Source organism: Anarhichas minor, unplaced genomic scaffold, assembly GCF_050575085.1.
Source record: "Anarhichas minor isolate MPS153535 unplaced genomic scaffold, ASM5057508v1 ptg000010l, whole genome shotgun sequence".
Classification (NCBI taxonomy): Eukaryota; Metazoa; Chordata; class Actinopteri; order Perciformes; family Anarhichadidae; genus Anarhichas; species Anarhichas minor.
This window is the reverse complement of record NW_027466456.1, coordinates 3,212,950-3,237,338: the sequence shown is the minus strand read 5'-3', so window position 1 is coordinate 3,237,338 and position 24,389 is coordinate 3,212,950. Positions and strand designations below refer to the sequence as shown.

General features: G+C 42.7%; 1 protein-coding gene across 1 annotated transcript in view; it reads right to left on the bottom strand.

The window, feature by feature from the left end:
• The window catches only part of yjefn3 (YjeF N-terminal domain containing 3), a 42,061-nt gene that overhangs the window by 3,694 nt on the left and 13,978 nt on the right, over window positions 1-24,389 (bottom strand). The window contains exons 2-3 of the mRNA XM_076088555.1: window positions 10,926-11,034; window positions 2,676-2,786 (exon numbers count right to left, since the gene is read on the bottom strand). Of these exons, the coding sequence (XP_075944670.1) occupies window positions 2,676-2,786; window positions 10,926-11,034 (220 nt within the window). The remainder of the gene's footprint in view (window positions 1-2,675; window positions 2,787-10,925; window positions 11,035-24,389) is intronic.

Sequence of the window (24,389 nt, the reverse complement as noted above, 5' to 3'; positions counted from 1 at the left end):
AAAACTCTGTACAGCTGTTTCAAACCCTTTTCAAAATACTGTAAAACTTACTGCACTGTGTACACTTTAAATACACTATAATACAGTACAGTACTGTAAACACAGTAACATCAGTAGTGCCAATTAGATACTCGGCCACAGCTAGGTGGTGGATTTAGTGCGTGTCTACATGTTTAACAGGCCTAAAAATAAACTGAAGGCAATCAATACCAAGTAGCAGAACTTGAAAACAGACATAATCATAAAATACAGTACCATGGCAATAAAGTAAAAAAAAATACAATAACCGTGTTTTTAAAAAAATAAACGTGTACGAGAAGACCTCAAATGAACTATCAGCGATGACTTAAATATTATTTGTATATGATTCCGTCTGAAGCGGTTAATCGCTGTAACTGTGATCACTATCAGCGGTTTTCTTTGTAATCTTTTTTTGCTTTAAGGTCGTGTATACAAATAATTATATTGTGACTAGCATCAAGCAGTGATGAGCACAATGTAGTGAGCCAAACGTAACATTTTGTCCGCTTGTTTAATCGGAACAATACACCAGAACTAATGAGGAGAAGACTTGTTTTGTTGTTTTATAATCATCTAACATTAGCTTTGATCAAGGAATATCTGTGCCTTCCGGTATGCAACATTGGTTTGTTTTTTTGTCCCATACCAAGCAGTGGAAATAATCAAACAGTCTCGGACACAACCAGCCTTTGTGAACACGGATGTCCTGGAGTGACGCGAGAAGCAAGTTGGCCCATTTGTCTGCAGCTGATCATTCATTCCTATGCTCTGTCTAATCACATTCACAGCTCTGCATCAGGGGCTGAAGGCTGTGTGTGTGTGTGTGTGTGTGTGTGTGTTAACGTGCGTGTCTCACGTGTATGCTTGCATGTCTTCCTGCTGACAGGGATCACATCGCACCATGAAAAACACACACTCTTTCACAGTCCAAAGTAAGTACTCGAGTTTCTGAAGTTAGAGCAGAGAGTCAGACATGTGTGGTCCCAGTCGGCCTACTGTAGAGCGCAGTCACTTTGAAAATAATAATAATAAAAACGCACAATTTTAAGATCCAGTCAAATGTTTCAGAATAGGCGACAAAAGCAGAGAAAAAGACAGGAGCAGATGGTGAAGACATTAGAAACAAAGACGTGAAATAGTGCAGAAAAGATATATTTAAAAAGACGGAATCAATGCCTAATTGTTTTTGCTTTTTTAACGTTATGGATAAGCTTCGTTTCTGGAATGTCAGGGTAAAATATATATCTCCCTTGGAGCTGACCTCTAACCTCTTGTGCTTGGCCTCAAGAAAGAAAAAGACAGAGGGAAGAGAGAGAGAAGCTCCACAGAGAGCCATCAGAGTCCATCCAACATGGTTTTAATCAGAACTATCAATGCACAGTAAATCAAGCGCGTCAGACACATATGGTAAAGTGCATAGATGCATTCCGCTCTAAACCAAAGATCCCAAAAACACATATCCAATATTTCCCTTCCAACAAAGTCATAGACATGGGCGGGACTACAGCACCGAGTACTGAAATAAACTGTGAGAAAGAGACTCCTTTTTCTTCAGGTCATGTGATCTGTAATGAGTTTCAAGGGGATGAATCTCACGTCCAAAAACAATTAGTCTTCAAATGTCAAAATGTCAGTCAGCATGTGGCCTGAAGGGCAGACATCTTGGTCATGACATCATATTGTGGCTGCTGAGCATAAGAGGCAGACGGCTTTAACGAGAGTAACAATAGCATGATATCATGACTGTCTAAGTGCCCTTGCAGGGGGGGGGGGGGGGGTAATAGGATAACTGCTCCGAGCCGTTTACAGGAGCCGAAATCAAACTGTAAAGCACAGAGGGCCCGTATATGGGGGTCCCCTGTTAGTCCTGATGCAAGTTTGTTTTTTCTAGTGTGATATCATCTAAATGACTCAGACTGTGTTTTCCAATGGATTATTAGTGGTGTGGTTGAATACAATAGCTGGTTTTGTGCACTGAAAGAGTTATTGTTGGCGTTGATGGATTACTGAACAGGCCTACTGGGCACAGGCCAAGAGGCCAAAGTGTCAGGGCCTCCCCTGGACTTCACCGACAATATGTCGCTCAAAGAGACATGGACCAACCAGGAAGAGGCCCAAAATGACCACAAGACAAAAAAACGGCTACAAAGAGACTGGAAAAAAAGAGAAACACAGCTGTGAAAAGGGTCAAAACAACCACAAAGACCCAAAGAAGCAACTACAAATTGACACCAAATGAACACAAAGAGACAAAAAATAACCAAAAACAACTAGAACGATAAAATAAAAGAGCTGCAAAGATACCACAAAGACACTCACAAACAACTGTGAAAAGGGCCAAAACAACCACAAAGATTCACAAAATGACTACAAAGACACACAAAGCAACTACAAACAGACTTTAAATGACCACAGAGAGACTCAAAATGACACACAAAAACACTACATAGACATGAAAAACAACAAAAAGACCACAACAATTATAAAGTGACAAAGAAATACCACAAAGAGAGACGAAACAACAACAAAAAGAGGCTAAACCACTATAACGTGTTCCTACTGTTTGTAGGAGAGGTAGTGCGGCCTTTTTGGGGCCCATTGTCTCACAATCCACTGATGATTGTTGGCTACACTTTGTGCAATAGTTTACTTACATACATGCGCAGGTGTCGGGCACACACCAGGCCAATGGAGCCGTTTTGATCTGGACCACAGATCACCAGCACTGTTGGCTGCTTCTTTGCTAGAGAGCTGAGAGGGAAGGCCTGGTGGAGAGACAGAAGAAGAGGCAGGCTGTTAGAAACGGGAGTGGATTACTGAGGGAAAGGAGAAGCACAGGGATACAAGAGTCAGGGTTACTAATAGAGATCAACAGTGAGACAACAGCAAGGGGGGGAAAAGATGGTCGTAAGGATTCAGCAGAGGTGATTATGACTTGTTTAGCTTCCTAAACAAGTCATAATGCGCTCTTCACCAAATGTAAGGCCATTTTAACAAGAGCAGCAATATATTAACAAAACCGATGAATGCTTTTTAAAATGTCTATTTATTTGATGCGACCGTCCTCCACCACATTCACCTCAAGTCTCCATCATATGCAGTGCCCAGTCCTGCTACTCATCCCCTCACTGGATCTCCAGCATGTGCCTTCATCACCACCACCACCCGTGTCCAGACTCCAGGGGGAATATTCGCCATCCAACCACAGCATCAATACCCCGTTTTAATATACTACGTCACGATGGAGTCGGCAAACACTCCTCACTAATCATTTCATTATGCATGTGTAATAAATTATTGTTCAACTCTAATGAAGTCTCTCCTGATTGAAGTGGTTTGTGTCACACTTTTTAAATAACATACTTGTAATGCTTTTGGGCTTCGGAAAAGGTATCAGGTATTTTAAAGTCAAGAGGCTCAAGTCCAAGTAATCGTCGGTGTTCAAGTCCAAGTCGAGTATAAAGTCATAAAAATTGTGACTCTACTGACTCGAGTCCAAGTCATGTGACCGGAGTCCACCTCTCTGGTATCCAGTGTTCATCCCCGAGAGTCAGGCCTCTTATTCGGCGCAGGTCATCCGATCTCTGCCTCTCCATCACACTCAGAGTGACTGACTGCAGCATTCCAGTCATGCCAGACGAGGGTGGAAATGGCACCAGCTACATTGTCTCTTCTGTCTGCCAGAAAAGGTCCAATCTCATTAAAATAACCCTGGTAGCATGTGGAAAAAATACCAGTGTCCTAGCCACGGGACGCTTCCTCGTATGTAGTACACTTTCCGTCTCGGCCCCGGCTGCAGCGAGCTGCTGGCAACTGCCTCGCTCGCTGGCCGCATAATCCCTTGTAAATCACCCTGCACATTCTTAAACGAGCCCGGTATTCGCCTGAGGAACTGTCAACCTGAGTGGCTAATTTTCCATCTGCAACACCTACCGATGTGCTGAGTGTGTGTGTGTGTGTGTGTGTGTGTGTGTGTGTGTACACGCACTAATGATCATTACTGAAAGCCCCAAAGGTGTCTGCCTTCACTTTCCACAGATTCTTTAAAGCAACGAAGTCGTTCACCGAGAGTTTCTGCAGCGTTATGTTAAACAAGAATGATTGCTCATCATCGTGAAGGTCACAGCAGCATCTCATAGAAGGAGAACTTGAACTGAGGGAGGCGGTTCACGCTGCCTTCTGGAAATCCTGTCCAATTAAATATGTCGGAACACAACTCGTAAAATCAATTAGCTCAGTTTTGTCACCGCCAGAAATAGTCCACGACTGCAGCTGACTTCAGACATGCTTTGGATCACAGCCCTCAAATGCAGGGCAAACAATGAGCTCCTCGTAATAAAGAAAAATATTGCTGGCCTTCTTTCTTGTGGTTTCTCATAACTACATCACTGCACCCTGTAATTATTTTATAAATATCCTGTAATTCATCATCATTTACAAGTTGTTACTCCTTTATTATAAGATGTTCATCCATAAATGTTTTATTGTACCCCTTAATTATTTTTAAATGATTATAGTGTATCAGTAGTAGTATATGAGTGAATTGCAAAATAATTACACTATAATTTTCAGGTTGTCATACGAAGCTAGTGTTACGTTATTGAAATTAAGACTCTCGTCATTGTTGATCCTTGACCTCCAAAGTTTGTAGATTAGCTTAAAATAGGCCGAAATTCTTCCATAAAATCCATTTACTTCCACTAATGTATTCAGTGCAGGAGAAAGTTCTCGTGGCGAAATAGGCCATTACCCACATTGTATAATTGGATGTAACGAGACTCAAGAGTGCATTAACTAGAGCGATGAATCCAGAAGGGGAGACAGCAGCCGTTACCTCCATCATAACAGCTCAGCTGAGAAATCATCACACAGACTCAATGAGATGGATGGGGGGGGGGGGGGGGGGGGGGGGGGGTCGCTGAGGGCCACAGGGCTGATGGCAATATTAGGAGAGGGGAGTGATTGAGTGGAATGGAGAGAGACGGAGAGTGGAAGACAGGACAGTGTCTTTCATTTTCATATCTAATGAGACAGAAGCTCTTAGTGAGTTTCACACCGTGTAATCTGATGTTAATCCCATTGAGTTCATTATAAGTGGCACCCTCTGTGGATATGTGCATATGTGTGTGTGTGTGTGTGTGTGTGTGTGTGTGTGTGTGTGTGTGTGTGTGTGTGTGTGTGGCATAATGCCAAGCACTCTGTTCTGAGCTGCTCCCTAGTGGGAGATGCCAACAGTAATTACTGCAACCAGCTATTAAAGGCTAGCCACCTCCGATGGTGCCGTCCCCCCACTCTGAACTCGCCCATATAAATTATTGACTACAATAAAACATCCACAGATTAAAAAGGAACAGAGGAGTAATAATGATCCAATAATAATAGGATCAAATAACTACTTGGTTGGGCTTCAAATAAGTACGTAAACTAAGTACTAATTTTGCTTTCTCTGTATTTGTTTGACCAATATAAGCGTCCCCCCTCTTCCCCCGTTGGGTTAAAAGAAGTACGTTTGTTGCGTCAAATAAGTATGCTTGTTATGAAACTGACCTTTATGTACAAAACAGAAGTTTGGGAGTCAGCGCGGGTTGAAGCTAATGTTACTCTGCGTCTCCCGGATTTGTGAATGGACAACAACTTGCTAACCCTTGAGCCAATACATCTTTATAAAAGGTGATACAAATAAATAAAATATTGCTTTAAAATGAGCTTGGTTCCTCTTTCTCCGTTTCTTTCTGCCCTTCATGCAACATACAAAGACTCACATCAGTTGGTTTAATGGCCTTTCCTCTAACTGTTAAAGGCCGTCTGGAGGATCAGTGATATCAATGCTGGAGCCATTTCAGGCTGCTGGTGGAAGCATTAGAGCCACACACTGTTGAAAGGTAAGCTGCTATAAAGGGAGCAGGCTGGATCAATGCAGGCAGCGCTCTGATGTCTTCTGAAGCACTCGTCTAATCTTGTTTGGAACAGGAGCTTGGTTCACTCCAACACGTATCTATCCTAACGCATTTACTCCGATATTAAGCCTCCGGATGGATGAAGGAAACGGAGAAAGCAAAAGAGGAGATAGATTTCTAATAGGCTTCAGTCTCACGTGTTGGTGTTAAAAGTGTTCTTCGGCTCGTCCGTTTGTATTTTAAATGAAGAAAAGAGGGAATTCCAAGGCACTCTCCAGGTAGATACTGAATTCCGTAGTTACTTTCATGGGGGGGGGGGGGGGGGGGGGGGGATTTTGGTTGATATTGAGAAGATACGACGTAAAATGGATTTTGTAAATTAAGAGGGTCATATCAAGTTCAAAACTGTTATTAAGCCAAACGCGAAAGAGAGGCCACGATTCAGAGATGTCGGGGTAATTCTCCCACAGCCTCTATTCTGGGAGGATTTGTGTTGACGATTCAGAATGTGATGTAAAGAGGTGGCAGTCGGAGCATAACGTTACAGTTACTGACACAAATGAAGAAGGAAGAGTAGCGAGGAGGGAGCGTGATTCACCAACAAAGACGCCAGAAAAGAAGCTACGCCAGAGAGAAGAGCTCGTCAATGGCATTAGTCCCGCCCCTGGCATTGATTGGCTAATCGCTAGCCCCCCTGCTGCGCTTATCGGTGGATTGCTTTTTAAATGAGATCCGCTGTTTCGACATCTGATGAATCAAAACACTCAAACTCGGTGGAGCGGGCGTATTCAAATGTCTGGACCAGGAAAAAGCACATCATGGCCAAAAAACGCCCTAAAGTTTAATATTAGCAACTTAAATATTGTGATACACTTTATTCCAGAATGACGTCACCGTTTTATATTAATATTCTCAAACGGTTCAAACTGCCTTGGCAACAAATGACATGCTTTCACTGTATAGTTCTAGATAAACAAGGTTTTATGATTCCGTTTTCGGTTAATAAACTTGTTGAAGTGTTTTCCAGTGTTTGAGCTATTTATGATGTTTTTGATCTGGAGGAGATTTCTACAAGTGCAGACAGATGGTTTGTTGCATCTGGTCAGCAGGTTTGTGGTCTGCTTGCTCCTTTTTTTTTTTTATCTTCTCTTCTGTTTGACATTTTCTTAGTTTGCTGAGGACATGACATTTCAGGCCTACGGAGAAGTTTTCCATAGTTCTAAAAATAAAAATGAATTACAGGGAAGAGGGCATACTCTTATTTTTACAATAACTTGTATTAAAAACAAATACTTTGAGTGTGCGATTAAGGAAGGTCAGGATAGTACACACAGTCACACTCAGAGCTACAAAGTATGGCTGTCTTGATTGTAATAACGTCTCCTTGAGAATACTCTTTGAAATAAATGTTATATGCACATGTTCTTTCACCTCCAATCAACCTGAAACACACACTGGGCCTGAGAAAACACGACCGGGGTCCTAGAAACACAAATAAACTCACATATGCAGAGAAACAGTGCCTTTAATATTTGTATTAGAGGAGCGAACTACAGTCCAGGTACAGACTAATTTATTGATGTGTGTGGTAACAAAAACGTCTCCTGTCTCCACTCGGGTGTTGAAAAGCCTCAGACTGACACAGAAACACACACAGACAGTCTGGACCTGGTGGCTGCGGGCTGCTGTTGGAACAGTAAAGGATTTACTTACAATAGACCTATAATCTATCTGGCAACCAGAGGTGTAGCTGTGAGTGTGTGTGTGTCTGAGACTGAGCACATGCTTGTTTGTGTGGTATACTTGGAAGCCAACAGCAGTAGGCCAGCAGTGAAACCAGCAAAATCAGACTGTCTGCATCTCCTTCTACTGTAATTTTCCTTAAATAGCAGTGATGTCATGTAAGCAGTAGCGTGCTGTGGGCAGCCGCGATCCGCAGCGTCCAGGCCTTGTTTGCCTAGTAAGGCTATGCTGCTGGTGGAGGGCCAGGCAAGGGGCCAGCGGTGGCTGATGATAATAGAGGGGAAGTGGATGTGGTGGGTTTAATCACACACTCCCAGGGGAGTCTCTGATGCTGCCACTCTGCCTGTCTCAGCTATTAGTTCTCCTCTTTTCCATTTCACTTTCTTTAAATTGTTTGCTGCGTGTTTCTCACCTCCCAAGAATGCAATAGCTTTATTTGGTTTAACAGTATGCAGTTGTAGTGTTTAATAATAATTCCTATAAAATCAATCACAATAGACTCATAAAATGACTAAAATGTCACACTTAAACACTAGTTAAACCTACATTCATAGTTTTTTGTTTCTTGGACACTTGGTGGCAGCGCAACAAGCTGCAAACACAATATTGACTTATTATCGCCTTATAAAGTTGATATGATGCACATGTTGGCAGACCGTTGCTTATTTACACATCCAGCAGACAAAGAGCAACAAGACGTTACTTTTCGTTTCACACGGGTCACGAACAACGCAGACTTTGATTAGAACGTATTTGTGATACGTCAAAAACAAACAAAATCCAGGAGAAAACACGTTCCCTCAAAACGCGTTTGACAATGCAGTTTTGTAACATGAGAATGTCATTTTTAGTAAACCAGGTTGCCTGGCGATCACTCTTTTTAGCTCTGGTTTGGTCTCCACCAATTGCTGAGGGACATATCTGGCTTATTAGCTCGTTAAATGCTCCATTAGATAGAAAACTTCTTCCTGCGGCAGCTGGAAACAAGTTTGGCAAAGTGTAACGTTAAAGTGTCACTCCTAGTGATGGACCTACAGATATTTATCCCCCGAATCTGCAGCTCTCCTCAGCTTTTCAGAGCTTTATAGAAAGTTTCAGCAACTTTACCGTTTGGGTTCACCCTCACACCTCTCATAGTGTCGTTCCACGTCTCCAATAGAACGCTAACGCTTCTCTGTGACTGCTGGATGCGGAAATAAGCAAATGTTTGGTTCGGCTAAAGTTTTCCATTTCACTTTAAAGCTGGTGATATGTCCATGTTGTGAACTGCATTGTCTTTGTGGTCCAAAAAACAAAACAAAAATAATTGCAGAAAACAAAATGATATTTCTGACATTACTGTGTTCATTTGCATTGCCAAAAACAATGTTTTTGTCTTTGTCTTATAATGCCTATTATTGTAAGTATCTGCATGTCTGTTCCCGTTTCCCTGCTTCTGCTGAGGAGAGATATTTAAGCTATCCGATTAAACTGCTGCCATCACATTTATCATTGTGTTTTCTGTAACTTTTCCTGTAAATCACTCATTCGTTTAACCTCTCTCCTTCTTTTTCTCCTCAGCCTTCCCTCATGACAGCAGCGCAGGGTTTCATGTGTCTTGCAGCTCAGACTCTTATTCATCACAGCCTGTTGAAGAGCCCACTGAGGAAACCAGTGTGCCGTTAAACCAAGCCAGTGGTCTGGTCAAAGGGAACCACATGTGTTCCCAACAGCCCTCCACTGACACACACACACACACTCTTGGCCTGCCACAGTCCAGACCACAGAGAAGAAGAGCTGTGGTGGAGGAGCGCCGCCACAGAGTGAGCTCAGATGTTCTGCCCCGAGGTGTTCTGAGCCGCTTCAAATGTTTGGAGGCTAATGTCACAGAAAGTTAGAACAGTTCCTCCACATAATAGTTAGACATTTTAGTACGGAAGTTAATGCAAATTAGTAAAGTGTAAGTAGCAGCAGCTGTGACTTTTTGCCCTCTTCTACTATCAGACATCACACCAGCATACTGCTGAGTTTTCTCCTGATTACTGAGGCCCACTGTGACAGAATGTGGATAAAAAGTGTGACCTTGACCAAGGATCTGCTGAGTGACACACAGTGTAGGCTATCAAACTGATTTTGCACAGCATTGCGTTGGTTGAGACCACAGTTTGCTTTTATTTGACTTGAGCTTGTAGTGGGTCGGATGACTTCATGCAGAAAAGAACATTAATTGGAAAAAAATTGCATGACTTCCCTTTATTTGACCCTTTTTGTTGATACTTACAGCTATGAGATTGTTGAAAGGACAGAAAGGGACAGAAAGCTTTGTGGGTCATTTTCAAACAGTTATTAATGTTTATAGTGGTTAACTTTCCTGTTTTGTTCCAATACAAAGACAGAGCAGAGCTGGAGATAAATGTCTTCAATTAATGGAAAACATATCACAAAATATAATTGCTGGTTTGTAAGAGCACACACACACACACACACACACACACACACACACACACACACACACACACACACACACACACACACACACACACACACACACACACACACACACACACACACACACACACACACACACACACACACACACACACACACACACACACACACACACACACACACACACACTTCAAATGACAACTGCTGTTCAGTGTGACTGGTTTAATGGTCCAAAGATAAAAGCATTGTGCACATAACATCACATTAAAGCAAAGGTTTATTTCAGAATAAATATTAAATCTGCAATAAAAAAAATGTTGTAATGATGTTATTTTACTCTGCTTTTATTTTTACAGCAACCCTGTTGGCAGAACATTTTCTGTCACGCTTGCTGAAACGCACAATGTCACACGGTTAATGTTGTGAAATGTTTGACAAGGTTTAGGCAACAAAGCTACTTGGATAAGTTTAGAAAAAAGATAGGTTGTGTTCAAATAATACTGTAACAACGTAAGTTAAATCGTTGCTAATGTAAATAAATAACAATCGCCCTTAGTGGACTTTCTTACATAACGTTATGTCACAAGTGTACTAATGTTACCTGACAAGGTCTACTCTTGATTTCACACAGGACACGAACAGCAGTTTCCTGGGTGAAAGTCTTGCGTTGTTATACCCATCATCGTACCACGTAACTTTCAACATACGTCACTCGCTCTGACCAAATGCTAAAATGTCGACACTCAACGTATCCATGATTTAAAGCAAGAAAGACAAAAAACAAAAGACATGCAGGCTAACAATAAAGAAGTTCTGCAAAATAGAAGTGGTGCAGACCTTAGTGATGGCGATGGCGCACGCTTGTCCCCAAATCTCTATCAGCTGCTGTTGTCCAAACCTGTAGTCCCTCAGTAGCTCCGTCTCGATGGCTGCTGCCTCCCCTTTACTGTCAGACACAGAATAAGTCAAGACGTAGTGTTATTCCATATTCATCATCATCACCATCAATAACAACATCAACAACAGGTGTTCAGGGAGAGAATCATGTGGTTGTACAGGTCCCTCGGGCAAGTTTGCCGAAATTTCACATTGTTGTTGTTTTTTTGAATGCAGACCTCATAGTGTGTGAGACGGCAGCTTTAGGGTTGAACACTTGGTGGGAGAGGGCACATGTCAGAGATCGTGTCACAAATGTCTATACCGCACTCAAAACACTAGTTGACTTTAGCTCGTAATACATTTTTTTCCTTTTACAGTGGAAATTCTGGGTTTTTAAAATCAGGCTCGGCCAAAATCTGCTGCTGTGGTTCAAGCTCGGGTCGGGCTCGGACAGAATCTATGCGGGTTCCCTTAGGGTCCGGCCTGATTTGTTTTTAGCTCTATTTGCCACTGGTTCACACATAAGCTTTTAGCCAACCAGCAGAAATGCAGTGAACTCAAAGTGTCTGTAGTGTGGATAAAGTGGCCTTCATGCCTGAATGCAATATACAAACGCAGTGCTGACAGCAGGCCAACACTACAACATACAGCCGGCATTTACAAGGTAACATTCGTCTTTTACAGGACACCAAGATTACACATAATGGAGTGGTTGATTGAACAACACAGTGACCTATGATACACTAAGAAGGTATTTACAGCACAGATTACTTGCTTACATGCTTAAGAGGTCGTCACGTGTCTGCTTAAGCAGCAAGTGTGGCTGTACGTGAGTTTCTAAGACTTTCTATGGGTCAACGTGTACTCATAACAAACATTAACAGCTTCTGGGAAGCACGGTCATGAAACTCAAAACAGAACATGTGGGTGAAGTGAAATGTGGCCTTTACAGTAGCTACGTACATACGACGGGTTGTGCCTGCACAGCAAGACCTTGTCAGATCTAATCAGTAGCTGTCGCAGCCATATCAGCAACTGCTTTTTCAATAGTTACAATCCCAAACATGCATTATGTAATTCTGAACAGTAGCGATTTTAATTAAAGAGATCTACAATTCATTCCTCTCACACGTCAAGATGTTTATTTATGAAGTCCATCATTTCTTACTCGTGGACATTTTCATTGTAGATATCTGTAACCTAATCACAACTAATCAACCTTTACCATTGACTTCTACTCAAACTCAATGGCAGATATCTACATTACAATTTCGATGTGTTATAATTCCAAGTTGACATATCCACAATGTTATTTGACTCAATTCTCACCACTTCGACGTTTATGTTGGTTCTTAAGGTTTACACACCAACCACAACCCGTTGCTGTTCGTACGTAACACGAGCAACCCGGATAACGAGGTGGAGCCTGTTTTTGCAGGGATACAACTTGGAGATGACGCCAAATCATTTGCCCGATTTGAATCTACTGCAGGGCCTGAGCTAAACGCAGCTTCCTCATTAATGTATAGTTTTGGTGTTTTAAATCCCAGCTTAGATACATGTATTTGTTACTTCCTAAGTTGCGAATGTATAATTTTGGATACTGGGAGGCAAGAATCAAACGAAAGATCTGCACACGGCAGTAAAAGCTCCCGGCTATTTTAGTTGTGCAACATTTCTATCCGACAGAGATCTTCGTCAGGCATCATCAATTTACCATCACAAAGCAGAACAAGCAGTATATTGACACAAACACACTCATCACTCAGGTGATGGCGATCTGCATGTTTGAATCACTCTCAAGTTGGTCCAATCAGAGCAGAGTTAAACGACGCTGTGTGGGAGAGAGCAGGTCTCTCTGACAAAGGAACTACAAACATCAAGGTCAATATCAAACAAGCATATATTAAACATAACAAAAATGTCAATTATGTGTAAGAATCACATAAATCATCTGGAAAATATATATAACTATATAGAAAAATACATGTGAAAAAAAGAAAATAATAAATACAAGCAAGTTTAAATCAGCAATAGGCCAAATTTAGTATTAATACCTGCATATCAAATACATAAAGGACGAGTCAAAAAAGTAGCATATTACTCGCCCAAAGTAATATTACTCGTTCAGTAACTCAATCATACAAAATCTTCTATTTTTGATCTTACGTTACACAATCAAAATAGCAAGGAGCTTTTAAATACAGTTTGCAGTTGTTGTTGTTTTATACCAGCAGTTTTTATAAGTCGCTCCTCGTCAGGCTTATTAAATGCTGAAATGGCTCGTTGTGTCTGTGTGTATGTGAACACAACCTGATGTGATTTCAGCATTAGTTATAATATTTGTAATCTAATCTTCCCACATGTTGGTTCAGAACTGATTGTCCCTTTGCTTCCTCTGGCTGCTCTCAGCATGGTGACAGTGTGACTAATTATGCTGTATTGGAGCCTGCTGATGCTGCTTTTAGCATGGAGGTGTGTGTGTGTGTGTGTGTGTGTGTGTGTGTGACAAATGCCATTTTAAAACAGCACAGCAGTGGGCAGCAGAACGGGTCGGTTGAAAGTCTTCATTTAGTGTCCGATTCCGTTTCTTTGAGTACATCCCTTTTACTCTACAGACACCTGGTGGTCTTCCTTGGTACTGCAGCTCAATAAGAGAAACTGCTCTATTTTAAAACCTCTTAGAGAGATGCGAGTCAACTGTACAGCAGAAGGAACAATACAGCAGCTGAAATAGGATTTGGGAGTGATTGTACATTTGTGTCTCCCCTATTAAAGATAATTTATAAGACTATCGCAGTCCAACGGGAGCAGATGAGAAGGATCGATGCACAACATCAATATTATGCTTCTAATTTGCACTAACTTAACAAGGTCTACTCCGCTAAAATCTTTACCTCTTTAAAGAGATCAGGAGCTCTTTGCATGAGTGCACGTAAGTGTGTGTGTGTGTGTGTGTGTGTGATTTTCTTTAGGTTGCATTGTGCTTATACATGATGTACTTTCATGTAGTAATAATACTGTTATTATGCTAGTCGCTCTCGTGTGTGTGTGTGTGTGTGTGTGTGTGTGTATGAACATTCCCTGTCTCTATTCTCTGTGGTGACAGTGTGACTAATGCTAAGCCTGCTTGTGTTCCTTTTAAGACGTAGCAGTGTGTGTGTGTGTGTGTGTGTGTGTGTGTGTGTGTGTGTGTGTGTGTGTGTGTATGTATGTATGTATGTATGTATGTATGTATGTATGTATGTATGTGTGCGCGTGTGTGTGTCTACTTGCGTGTTCACAAGCCAGTGTATATCCAAGGGGGGTTTCTGGCATTTACCTGAGCCAGTGGAGCAGCAGCAGCTGTCACCCACGGCTCACCTCAGGGATGTTTCCTGAGTCACTGTGACAAGGTGATCTTTGGAAAGTTCAGCTGGGTCCACAGGGTTCGCTCTGTGTACCTTGCACCCGGCAGCACTGGAGCTCCTCGCGGTTTTAATTGAGTCAGATTGATTTTACATGGGGACAGGGTGGTTTTCTTTTTATATATGTTGCCTTTAAAACAGAGACGGGAAATCCAATTTGTGTAAAAATCCCAAATATACTGAGCTGTTGTGGGCTGGTGGAGAACTCGGAGTCCAGGACTGCTACTATTGCAGTAACACTACTGGTGCTGAACAGGCACTTACCATTGATCCTTAACACTTCTGACAGAGCAAAGTGGCTGTGGGTGTACAGCTCAGCTGCTAGTTTTAGCCAAGAGGCTCCACCACAAGGGAGCAGCACACAGCGTTCAGGACGACTAAAGACAGATGGCCGTTTCATGCCACATATATTGTGTTTTTTTCAATCACCAGCTCCTATCATAATTCTTAATCCAACATTCACCTAAAACTACTGAAGCACGCTAGAAAAACCATGTGTAACCACCACCAGTCATTTCTTGCATTTAAATGTGCAAGGACCTATAGCTGAAAGCTACAACACCAAATTGCTTCTAAAGGAAAGCAGGTGCGCAGATACAACTCTGCCCTTGATTTTTTTTTAAAGTGTGTGTGTGTGTGTGTGTGTGTGTGTGTGTGTGTGTGTGTGTGTGTGTGTGTGTGTGTGTGTGTCCAAGCATGTACATGGCAGCTGAAGGAAAAAAACAAGGTCTTATGAGCATTAGCTTGTGTTGCACCTGCGGCCACAGCTGTGCAGCAGCAGCAGCCTCTCCCCCCAGAGGGGGGGTTGATTTCCCCATGCTACATGTGACGTGCTCCTGCAGAGTGTTACCTTCATTGCAGTGCTGCTCAACTGTGATCATAACTTGCTTAATGAGTCTGTTTACCTTACATGAGGTAAGATACAATGAAACTTTAATGGTCCCTGAAGGGAAATGAGGACCCTGCAGTAGCAAAGAGGTGAAGGCAATACGGAAAAAAGATTAAAATAATAACTAAAATAATAGATAAGGGTCATACAAACATTACAATGCTAATGTAAACACATGAATAAATCTTGTGTGGATGAAAATGTGAAAAAAGTACAAAATATTCATCCTACCTCCTCATCAGCTCAAGAAATGAATACAACTTATGAACCTGTTAGATATAATGCAATGCAATGCAACAGCCCTGCCACAGATCCAGTGACTGAAAAGTAGCACACAAATGTGCTAAATTTACCCTGTAATGTCAGCCAACGAAAGACTCGTGAACAAGGTGTTACTTTATATAGCCTGCAGCTGTAAAGCATCCTTATTCTCCACTAACATTGGAAGCCAGATTTTCCGCCCCCTCCCTCTCAATTTGCCTCATTTCCACCTTTGCAGCTTGATCTGCTGGTGTGTTAAATGTGATTAAAATAACTGAAAGTGAAATATCGCAGACGACGTCTTTCCAACCTCCCATTGTACACGTCTATGATATGAAGTTAAATCCTATACAGACAGACAGATAATGTCTGTTTTCTTTAAAATACCAACGAACTCTAAACAGATAAGATTAAGAGGACATAAACATAAATCTATTACAAACTCCAAACTTCATTCCAGTTGGTAATGCATCATAACGTTCTTCGCCTGGAGTTCAACGCCATTTTGCTGTCTTTGTACGAGACGCATTGTATAAATGTGGGACAATGGAGCATGCCCAGTCGGCGTGCACGCTACGCTTACAGCCCGCAAAGTCATACGTGGACCTTGAGGACACGCGGACTTGGAGAGAATTAATTGGCCTTAAGCTGTCCCCACTAGTAGCAGGCCATGTGCGTCATGAGAACCGCGCTGCTCTATTCAAGAGCAGGGAATAATTAGTCGAATTCCTGCCTTGGAGTGGACAGAGAAAATGAAAACAGTGTTGATTAGGTCCACAGCCCTTTTCTCTATCCCACTCCCTGCCTGTCCTCTCTCCCATTATCTGTCCAACCCTCCGCTCCATCTAATACTCAACCGATTATACTTCAGGCCTTTTAAACACAAATGAAGTGCTGCATCAAATAACACATATGGATATGTTGACATGTTTTATGTCTGTTTCGGTCCTCTCTACAGTACTAATCTGTGGCATTTACATCCATTTTGTTGCCGTCTATCACATTTAATAGAACACAGATGATGATTCAGCCTGAATGCAGTGCAGTGAAAGCTTTTGTGTTTTCTACCAGTGCAGTCGATCCGTAGTCTGTATTGAGTACGGTACGCCTCTCTCTGGAATAAATCCCTCAGCACACAGAGACTGACGTGTTCTACATTTTTGATGAAGAGACAAAGAGCAATATCTGTAGAAAAACTTCATCATTAAATCTAAGGAAACCAATGTCTTAGCACAAAAAAAAAGGGTCATATTCATCCGGTATCGTGCCTTACTTTAATGCATAACAACATATCAGGTATGGAAATTAATCTGCAGATATGTGCTTCAAAATGAGACCAAACTTTTCTATGGATGTCAGTTTTTGAACCATGACAAAGGCCAAAATGTGGCCTGCAACAAGCTTGTTTTTATCCTAGAAATGTCTTTCGCTACTGAAGCATGTTGTTGATCGCTACTGACTGGTTACAAGGAGCGGCAAGTCGGCAGACAATGGCGGTACATAACAGTCAATAGGATTTTTCAAAAATTGTGAATCACCTCACAAGAGGTCCTTGAACATATAGTCACAAATGAGCAAAGAAAATATCAGACTGCTGGGTCCAGTAGTATGTAAGACTAACTGCGGACAGACAAACACACACGCACACACACACACACACACAGCCAAACACATGATCCCCCAAGGATTGCGCTTGAGATAATTATTCATGGACACTATTTATCAACTCATAGCTGTCAGTTAAAGATGATTTCAAGTCCAATATGTTCCCTTTATAACCACAAATTGAATGGCACAAACTGTACATGCACTTTCTTTGGTGTCAAACAGTGATCAATACATCATCAGACTAGTTATTAAAGCTTCACATATCTTGTTCATCAAGCATTGTATTGCTGATGATTCACTCTCTAATCTGTCAACATGTCAAAAAGAAAATTTCTATTGTGAGATGGAATCCCCAACATAATATTTGTATGAAACAGCGGGCGTCCTCTTTTCACAGATGTTGATTGTGTCTTTTCATGCTTAAGAACAAGGCAACAGCTGTTATTGATACAGCTGCTGATTTAGTATTGTCTTATGTGCAAAGTGTGAGATAGACTGTGACTGTTGATGTATGGACAACGAGTTTCTATGAATTGCAAAGCAACAAGAGGAGCGGTGGGCTGCATGGATTATACGTCTTTTTATTTGTTTTTCTGTATTCATAGAAAAGTAGTTCACAAATAAAAACGTGAAATAAAAAAAAGGATCTTTCACATAACCATAACTCAGCCGAGCTATTTGACCTGCTTCACATTCTGCGGTACAAAAATGCACCCTGAAATACTTCCTGTCTCCTTTCATTCACCTCACCGATGCTTTCTCTACACTTTTCTCTCCTTTGATCTCCAACTTTCTCCGATCTCGCCTCATCATTCGCCTCAGTTTATCCTTTTCCATTTTCTTTCCCCACCTTACTCTGCCGCTCTCGCCCTCCTACTCCGCCGCCCTCCGTCTCTTGATGAAGGTTCGCACTTCACTGAAGCAGAGTGATTGCAGATGGAAGGGCGACAGCAGAGAAAGAGAAAGCGGAGATTGAGGCAGCGAATGGGAGATGACTCACCCTGGTTTATATTTATCTGTCGTGTGTGTTTAGAAGAAAAGTGCAGAAGGTGAATGTAGCTTTATACCACTGTACGAGCAGAGAGGTGAGGCTGTGGGCCTAATATTAAGCCTCCCTTTCATCAGTACCCTGCAGATAATCTCATTATGGACACTCAGCCCTGTTCCAGCTAAAAGGTTTTCGTCATAATTTTGGCATCATGCTGATAGACGGCCATGCTTATGTCCTACCAAGCCCTGCAGCTCGTACTATGGTGCCGAATGATGGCTCCCCTGCCGTTAACACAAGATCATCAGCGGGCTTTCCCAGGTGTACGTGTACGAGTGCAGCTAATTTCATACGTGTCATCTCAGGACACCTTTCATCATCAGACACGACTCCCGGAGTGTGACTGCGACTCCAGCTAAGAGACGATGTAAAGGGGAAAGGTCGAGGGCGGGGGGGGGGGGGGGGGGGGGCAACAGAGAAATGCAGGATGGTTCAGATCTAAATAAAGTTTAGAGAACAGAGACCTATATTTGTTAGTACAAATGAGAATAACATTTAAGACGACTACGAGCAGAGAGCGACACATCAGAGGAAAAGAAATGCATGCGATGACACGAGTGCTCACTACTTTATTAAACAATGCAATAACTCCAGCAAAACAAAACAGGAATTAGGTTGACGCACAAACGTATCTCAAATGAAAAACCTGTATAACTGGAGATGTTGGAGGGTTACAGCAGGGTTGTGGTGGTGTGCGCTCAGGTGCTCTTTGGGTACGCCCGGCCTAAAGGAACCTTTGGGCTACGCCGGAATGGATGGCTGCAGTTTTACAATAGGACATTTTCAAATAGAAAAGTTTAGTCTTTTATTAAAGATCTTTCCAATGACTGCAGATTGGAATTGTCACAGCTGCTACGACAACCTCCCTGCGAAACCAATCACTCATCCCCATGTTCTGTGATCGTGCACCAGCTAGTGCACACAAGATTTTCCTTCACCCGTTGTAGCCCAATCATACGACATGATATGAAGCCGTGACGTCTCCTCTTTTAACCTCTGTGCGAGCGAGCAGGGCTCATAACGAGCTGTTCACGGTGTTCCACTGCATTCAAACTCACATTTGTAGATTGCTGGAAGCTTTAGGATACGCATTACGTTTCTCTCTCCATAATTCGATGACGGGCAGGACGATCAGGTGCCGCAGCGGTGGGAGTGTCTCATAAACGGCCTCAGCTGGCAGATAGGAGCTGGCCTTGAGCCTCCATATGTTCCCGTTCTAACTGCCCAGCGTGAGCCCCTTCATGCTGCTCAATTCTTATCAAATCAGGACGGCATGATTCACTTTGTTTCAAGTCTCCTTTGGCAATCATTTTGAAGTCATGTGTGTGTGTATGTGAGTGAGTGAGTGAGAGAGACACAGTCACATCCATAAGACTGTCTACAGACGCATCATTCATTCAAATCAGGCTTAATCAGTTTAGCCGTCTGCTCCTGTTCCTCACATCCGGTACGACGAGACAGACATTCTCTCTAGATAATCCCAATCAGTGGCTCCTGCGTTTTGCTCTCGTAACTCATTTCCATCCCCAGCCACCACGCACCACGCACCAGTGGAAAACATGAACATGGATCACATTTACCTAAAGCCACAGGTGTTGGTGGTCTGCTCATCTCTGCGTTATATTTCCCGTGAGTGTGTGTTCTTGTGAGCTAAAAACGTCCATCCATGAGTCAGGTCTACTTATCCCTGGTGCATAACTATCACCACGCAGACGCACAAGACATATATCCCCCCTAGTGGTCTTGATCCTTTTACCCAGTTATCCATTTATAACCTCCGCTTTAAACCCAGATCCTTCAGTTTGAGGCCGGGGGCTTTCAGCATCACTAAATACGAGGCGTTGTCACATCCGATCCGTTTCCACTGAGCCAGGGTCTCCGAGTACTGCAGGCAGAGCAGAATGTCTAATGCAATATATAAAGGCCGCTGGCCAGCACATGTCAGACTGACCTGTGTTACTAAGGGACCTGAAGTTTAATCACAACAATGTATCAGTTGCTCTGTGCTTTAGGACGTACAGCTCGTCTACGAGGAGAGATTTGGCCCGGTTGTGGATTCATTTCAATCAGTCTTCCTACCTCCTGTGTATCCAGATAGATCCACATTAAACATGAGGAGGCCTGCACGCACACGCAGCGTCAACATCTGTTTTTAATGACTACTCACGATGTTTGCTTTTCAAATCAATTATAAAAATCCTCTATTGTTCTTTGCAGCCAGCAGACGACGGTTCGACTGAAAGGTGACCTCATTTTCTTCCCTAGTGTGCCCCGTATGGACAGCCCCGGTGCCATAGCAACAACGCCTCAGAGTCTCATAAAGAGCAAGCGAGAAAAAACAGGGAAGTATATATATAATATATATACTTCCCTATTATATATAATATTATTATATATATCAGTGGTGGGCCGTATTATTATTATAATAATAAGGTAAACACACAGAGCCATGTGTTTTACAGCTGGAGTTGTGTCGCTGAGTGGCATCATGGTGTGGAGGAATCAGACCTCAACATACAAGTGAAAATTAAGAAAATCCCCAGTAAAAGAGGTCTAGACTATTATGGCAACATAATGAAAATAAGTGAAGGATAGATGAGGAAGGTGGGGAGGCAGCAGACAAGAGGAACAGAGGAGGACAAAGAGAAAAGGCATAATTAGAACCGCTGCCGCCGCCGTCCTGAGATACAAAGGAAGAAGTCAGACTAATAAAACCCTGCCATGAAGACGACAATCTTCCCACAGCCCTCTCTGCTGTATGTGGCTGATTAAATGTGTTTTCTTCAGGGCTGTAAACTCAGACCGCCATGCTTTACTGCGGCAGCATGAGGTAGTGTTGAATCAGTGAGCTATCGTTATGTGGCTAATGTCGACGGGGAACTGATAGCGCCTCTGAGAAGGGCTGACAGTGAACAGCACAATGTTTTGCTGTATTTCAGGTCGTCCCATAATCTCATGAGGCCCCCGTCTGCAGCTTTTACACCCATTTGGCTCCAGATGTCACGGTTGGTTAGTTACGGTACACAGTGTAACAGAGTGGGGGAAATATATCAGAAATGTGACGGAGGAAAGAATGTAACCACAAAAAAAAAGGACACAGAATACATACACAATTCATAACTACATGCATTTACATACATATTGCTACAGCTACAAAAGAGATACGAAGATAACTCTAGGATGACTTTGTCAATGACTGCTTGTGCACAAAGATAATCGCGACCAAACTGCTTATCACACAAATATATAATGTTGTCTAGGGCAAAGTGTTGGGATGGGTTGGCTCCAAACCTTCAGGGAGAAATAATCAACAATATTCGAAGCTTTGATGCAGTCACACATACAGAGTGAGCGAGGAAAAGAGGGAAGGAGGGCGCGAACCTCCTCTTTATGCAAGTCAGGAGGAGAAATACATAGTCAGATATACAGCTGCTAGGAAAAGCAAAAACCCCGCAGACATTGGGACACAATCGGATAAAATCCGTCCACTCCAGGGAAGAACATTTAAAGGATTTTATCGTTGTTTTTAGTGGATGCCCCTGCAGTTTACTGGTATTAAATCGTATCAGCTCAAGAGAGAGCTGCAGAGATACCGCACAGATCAGCTAGCAGTTAGAAGGGACGTCTTCTGGTAATTCTTTGCAAGTAATGTGACTTTGAGTCGTACAGGTTACGTTGTTATGCTATCACGGGAGGTATGCACCGAACTGCACTCAGGCCTCTGTTCAGACTGACAACCCACCAACGTTACGATTGATTTTAGAATGTTTGCATGGCAAAAAAAACAACACATGAAATGCGAATGAAAAGGCAACGAGAGACTACTTGCAAGGCGACACACACAAAGGTTTGTCTCGGTATGTGTGTAGCGTAATCACGTATGGATGAACCCATCAGTTTTCCTCAGCTCTTTTAGCATCTTCCGGCTGTTTTGGCAGCATGCAGGTGCTCTTAGCAAAGAAAGCTCCATTAAACATGCTGCCTTCCCAGCACCAACTGCTGTCTAATGGGAAGTAAGTGACTAGCTGGGGAACACAGTGGAGCTTTTAGCAGCTAAAGAGACATATATTATTATATTATATTATATTATAGAGACAGATATTTCCCTCAGGAGTTGGGGCTAGAAAAGTGAATATTGGACCAACATTCAGCCAGGTGGCCAGAAACTAGACCCCAAATGAATGCTAATTATGCTCCGTGCTGAATGTGCTAGCACCAAGTAGCAGAAAAACAGTCATGGCAGGTTTAAGAACAAACAAAGACGCATCAAAGGCAACTACCAGCTGTCGCAGAAACGCAAGTTTTCTCGACACAAATAGAGGTTCAAAAGAATTCTCTGAGGTGGCAAATCAGATTTCACTTCTTTACTTTGAGAAAGTCCGAACTAAAGCACTTGAGAGGCATGCAGGGAAGAAAAACAATATCGTGATCAAACATATCAGACGCAGAACTCAGCTCAATTTAAACCACAACAGCAGCAAGGAAGAAATAATTAGTAGCGTTAAAACCAGGGCTGCAGGTTCCAATTAAGGTGTTTACATCTACTGTATCTACTGTAGTGAGGCGGAAATAGAGAGCTATGGGTGAGATGTTGTGAACCAACAGGGCATGTCTGTTGCATCCCTCCCTCTCTGCTCTCAGAGGGGCAGGTTCAGCTGTCAAACGAAGGATGCAGAAAGGGCCCACCAAGGGGTCTTATGTCATTCTCTCAGTGTTTGCTGATTAATGATTGTATTCTCTTCTGTTCTAAGATCAAGCTAATGGCCCCCATGATGTGCATGTGCTGAAATAAGAGCCTACTTCTGCAATGCGCAGGGAACATCTGTAGTAATTCTCCTTCAACATCTCAAAGATTTGCTTCTGGGAAGGATGAACAGTTTTGAGATCAGCACGGTTGGTGCTGAAGATAACAATTTGTGGGAAAGCTAATTTCATCCGTTCCTGTTTTTTGTTAGCAAGTGTCCCCACTCCAGCAGGAGAGCACAGGGCCTCGGCTCAGCTCTGCTCCTGTGGATACAAAAGACTAATCTGTATTCTGCTCGCACCTTTTTTTAAACTCTATTTTGAAGCATTGCCAATAAAAAGGAAAGACAAGGAGACTCCTCAGGCAACTAACAAGGGAGGACAAAGAAAGAACCTGATGCTTCTGCTGCTGCTGAAAACTCTCCAAAGCTTTCTTTGAACCCCCTTTGCATAAATTTAATTGCTCTCTTTCTACCTAATCATCCTGCGAGTTTGTAAGTAAGTGTGTGAGTGTGTGGTTGTATCCTGTCACTCCTGGCTGATTTCTCTTCCAGTCTGCAAACTATGGAGACTGTTTCATAAGGAAAAAGGCAGGTGGGTCAACTGAAAGGCAATTAGATACAGAACACAAGCAGCACACAAACAACCAAGAGCATTTTAATGAGAAAGCACAGCCTCAAACCCTCACCGCCAGCGTCTCCCACCCTCATGTTCTGCCAGAAGCCTATACACAAAGCAAGGTTTTGTTTCTGACACAACAACATCCTCGCACCTGCACACACACACACACACACACACACACACACACAGTGTATTATTGATGAGCACAGCAGTAGGGGGAACCATGAGAGGGGTCAGAGAGCCATCGAATCGAAACTGGCATTCGGCCGACCTTTCGCTGCTACGTTGGCATGTGTGTATGCATGCATGCGTGTGTGTGTGTGGGAGCATGTGTGTGTGTGTTTATGATGCTTGGGTGGCAGGCGGCGGAGCAGAAATGTGTGAGAGGTGCCAAGACAGCAAAGTTGATGGCAGAGATGATGATGAGAGTATTCTTCAGAGACACTTTAGATTAAAAAACAATGATGATGAGAGAGGAGCGAGAGAGGAACACTCCGGGGAGTTGCCTCTCATGAGAGCAGAGCAGCCAGGTGTTAGGATAAACATGGACGAAACGGTCTGTAAAATGTCAAAAGACTAAACTCCACACTGAGAGACTGATGTGAGTAAATCACGCAAACATGAAAAAGGTTCTTGCAGTCAAGTGGCGTTTTCCACGAGCAATTATCCAGCTCCCGTGGCACGGTGTTATTGACGCGCACTCTTGTTACTGATGTAGCAGCCTCATGACTTCAGATATGGACACTAAATTCCAACTGCTGCTCAAACTTTCTCCCGGCTCCAGACTTGCCCTGGGCGTCGTCCCTTACTGACAGACGACTTTGTCTGGTAAAAAGGTCCAATGC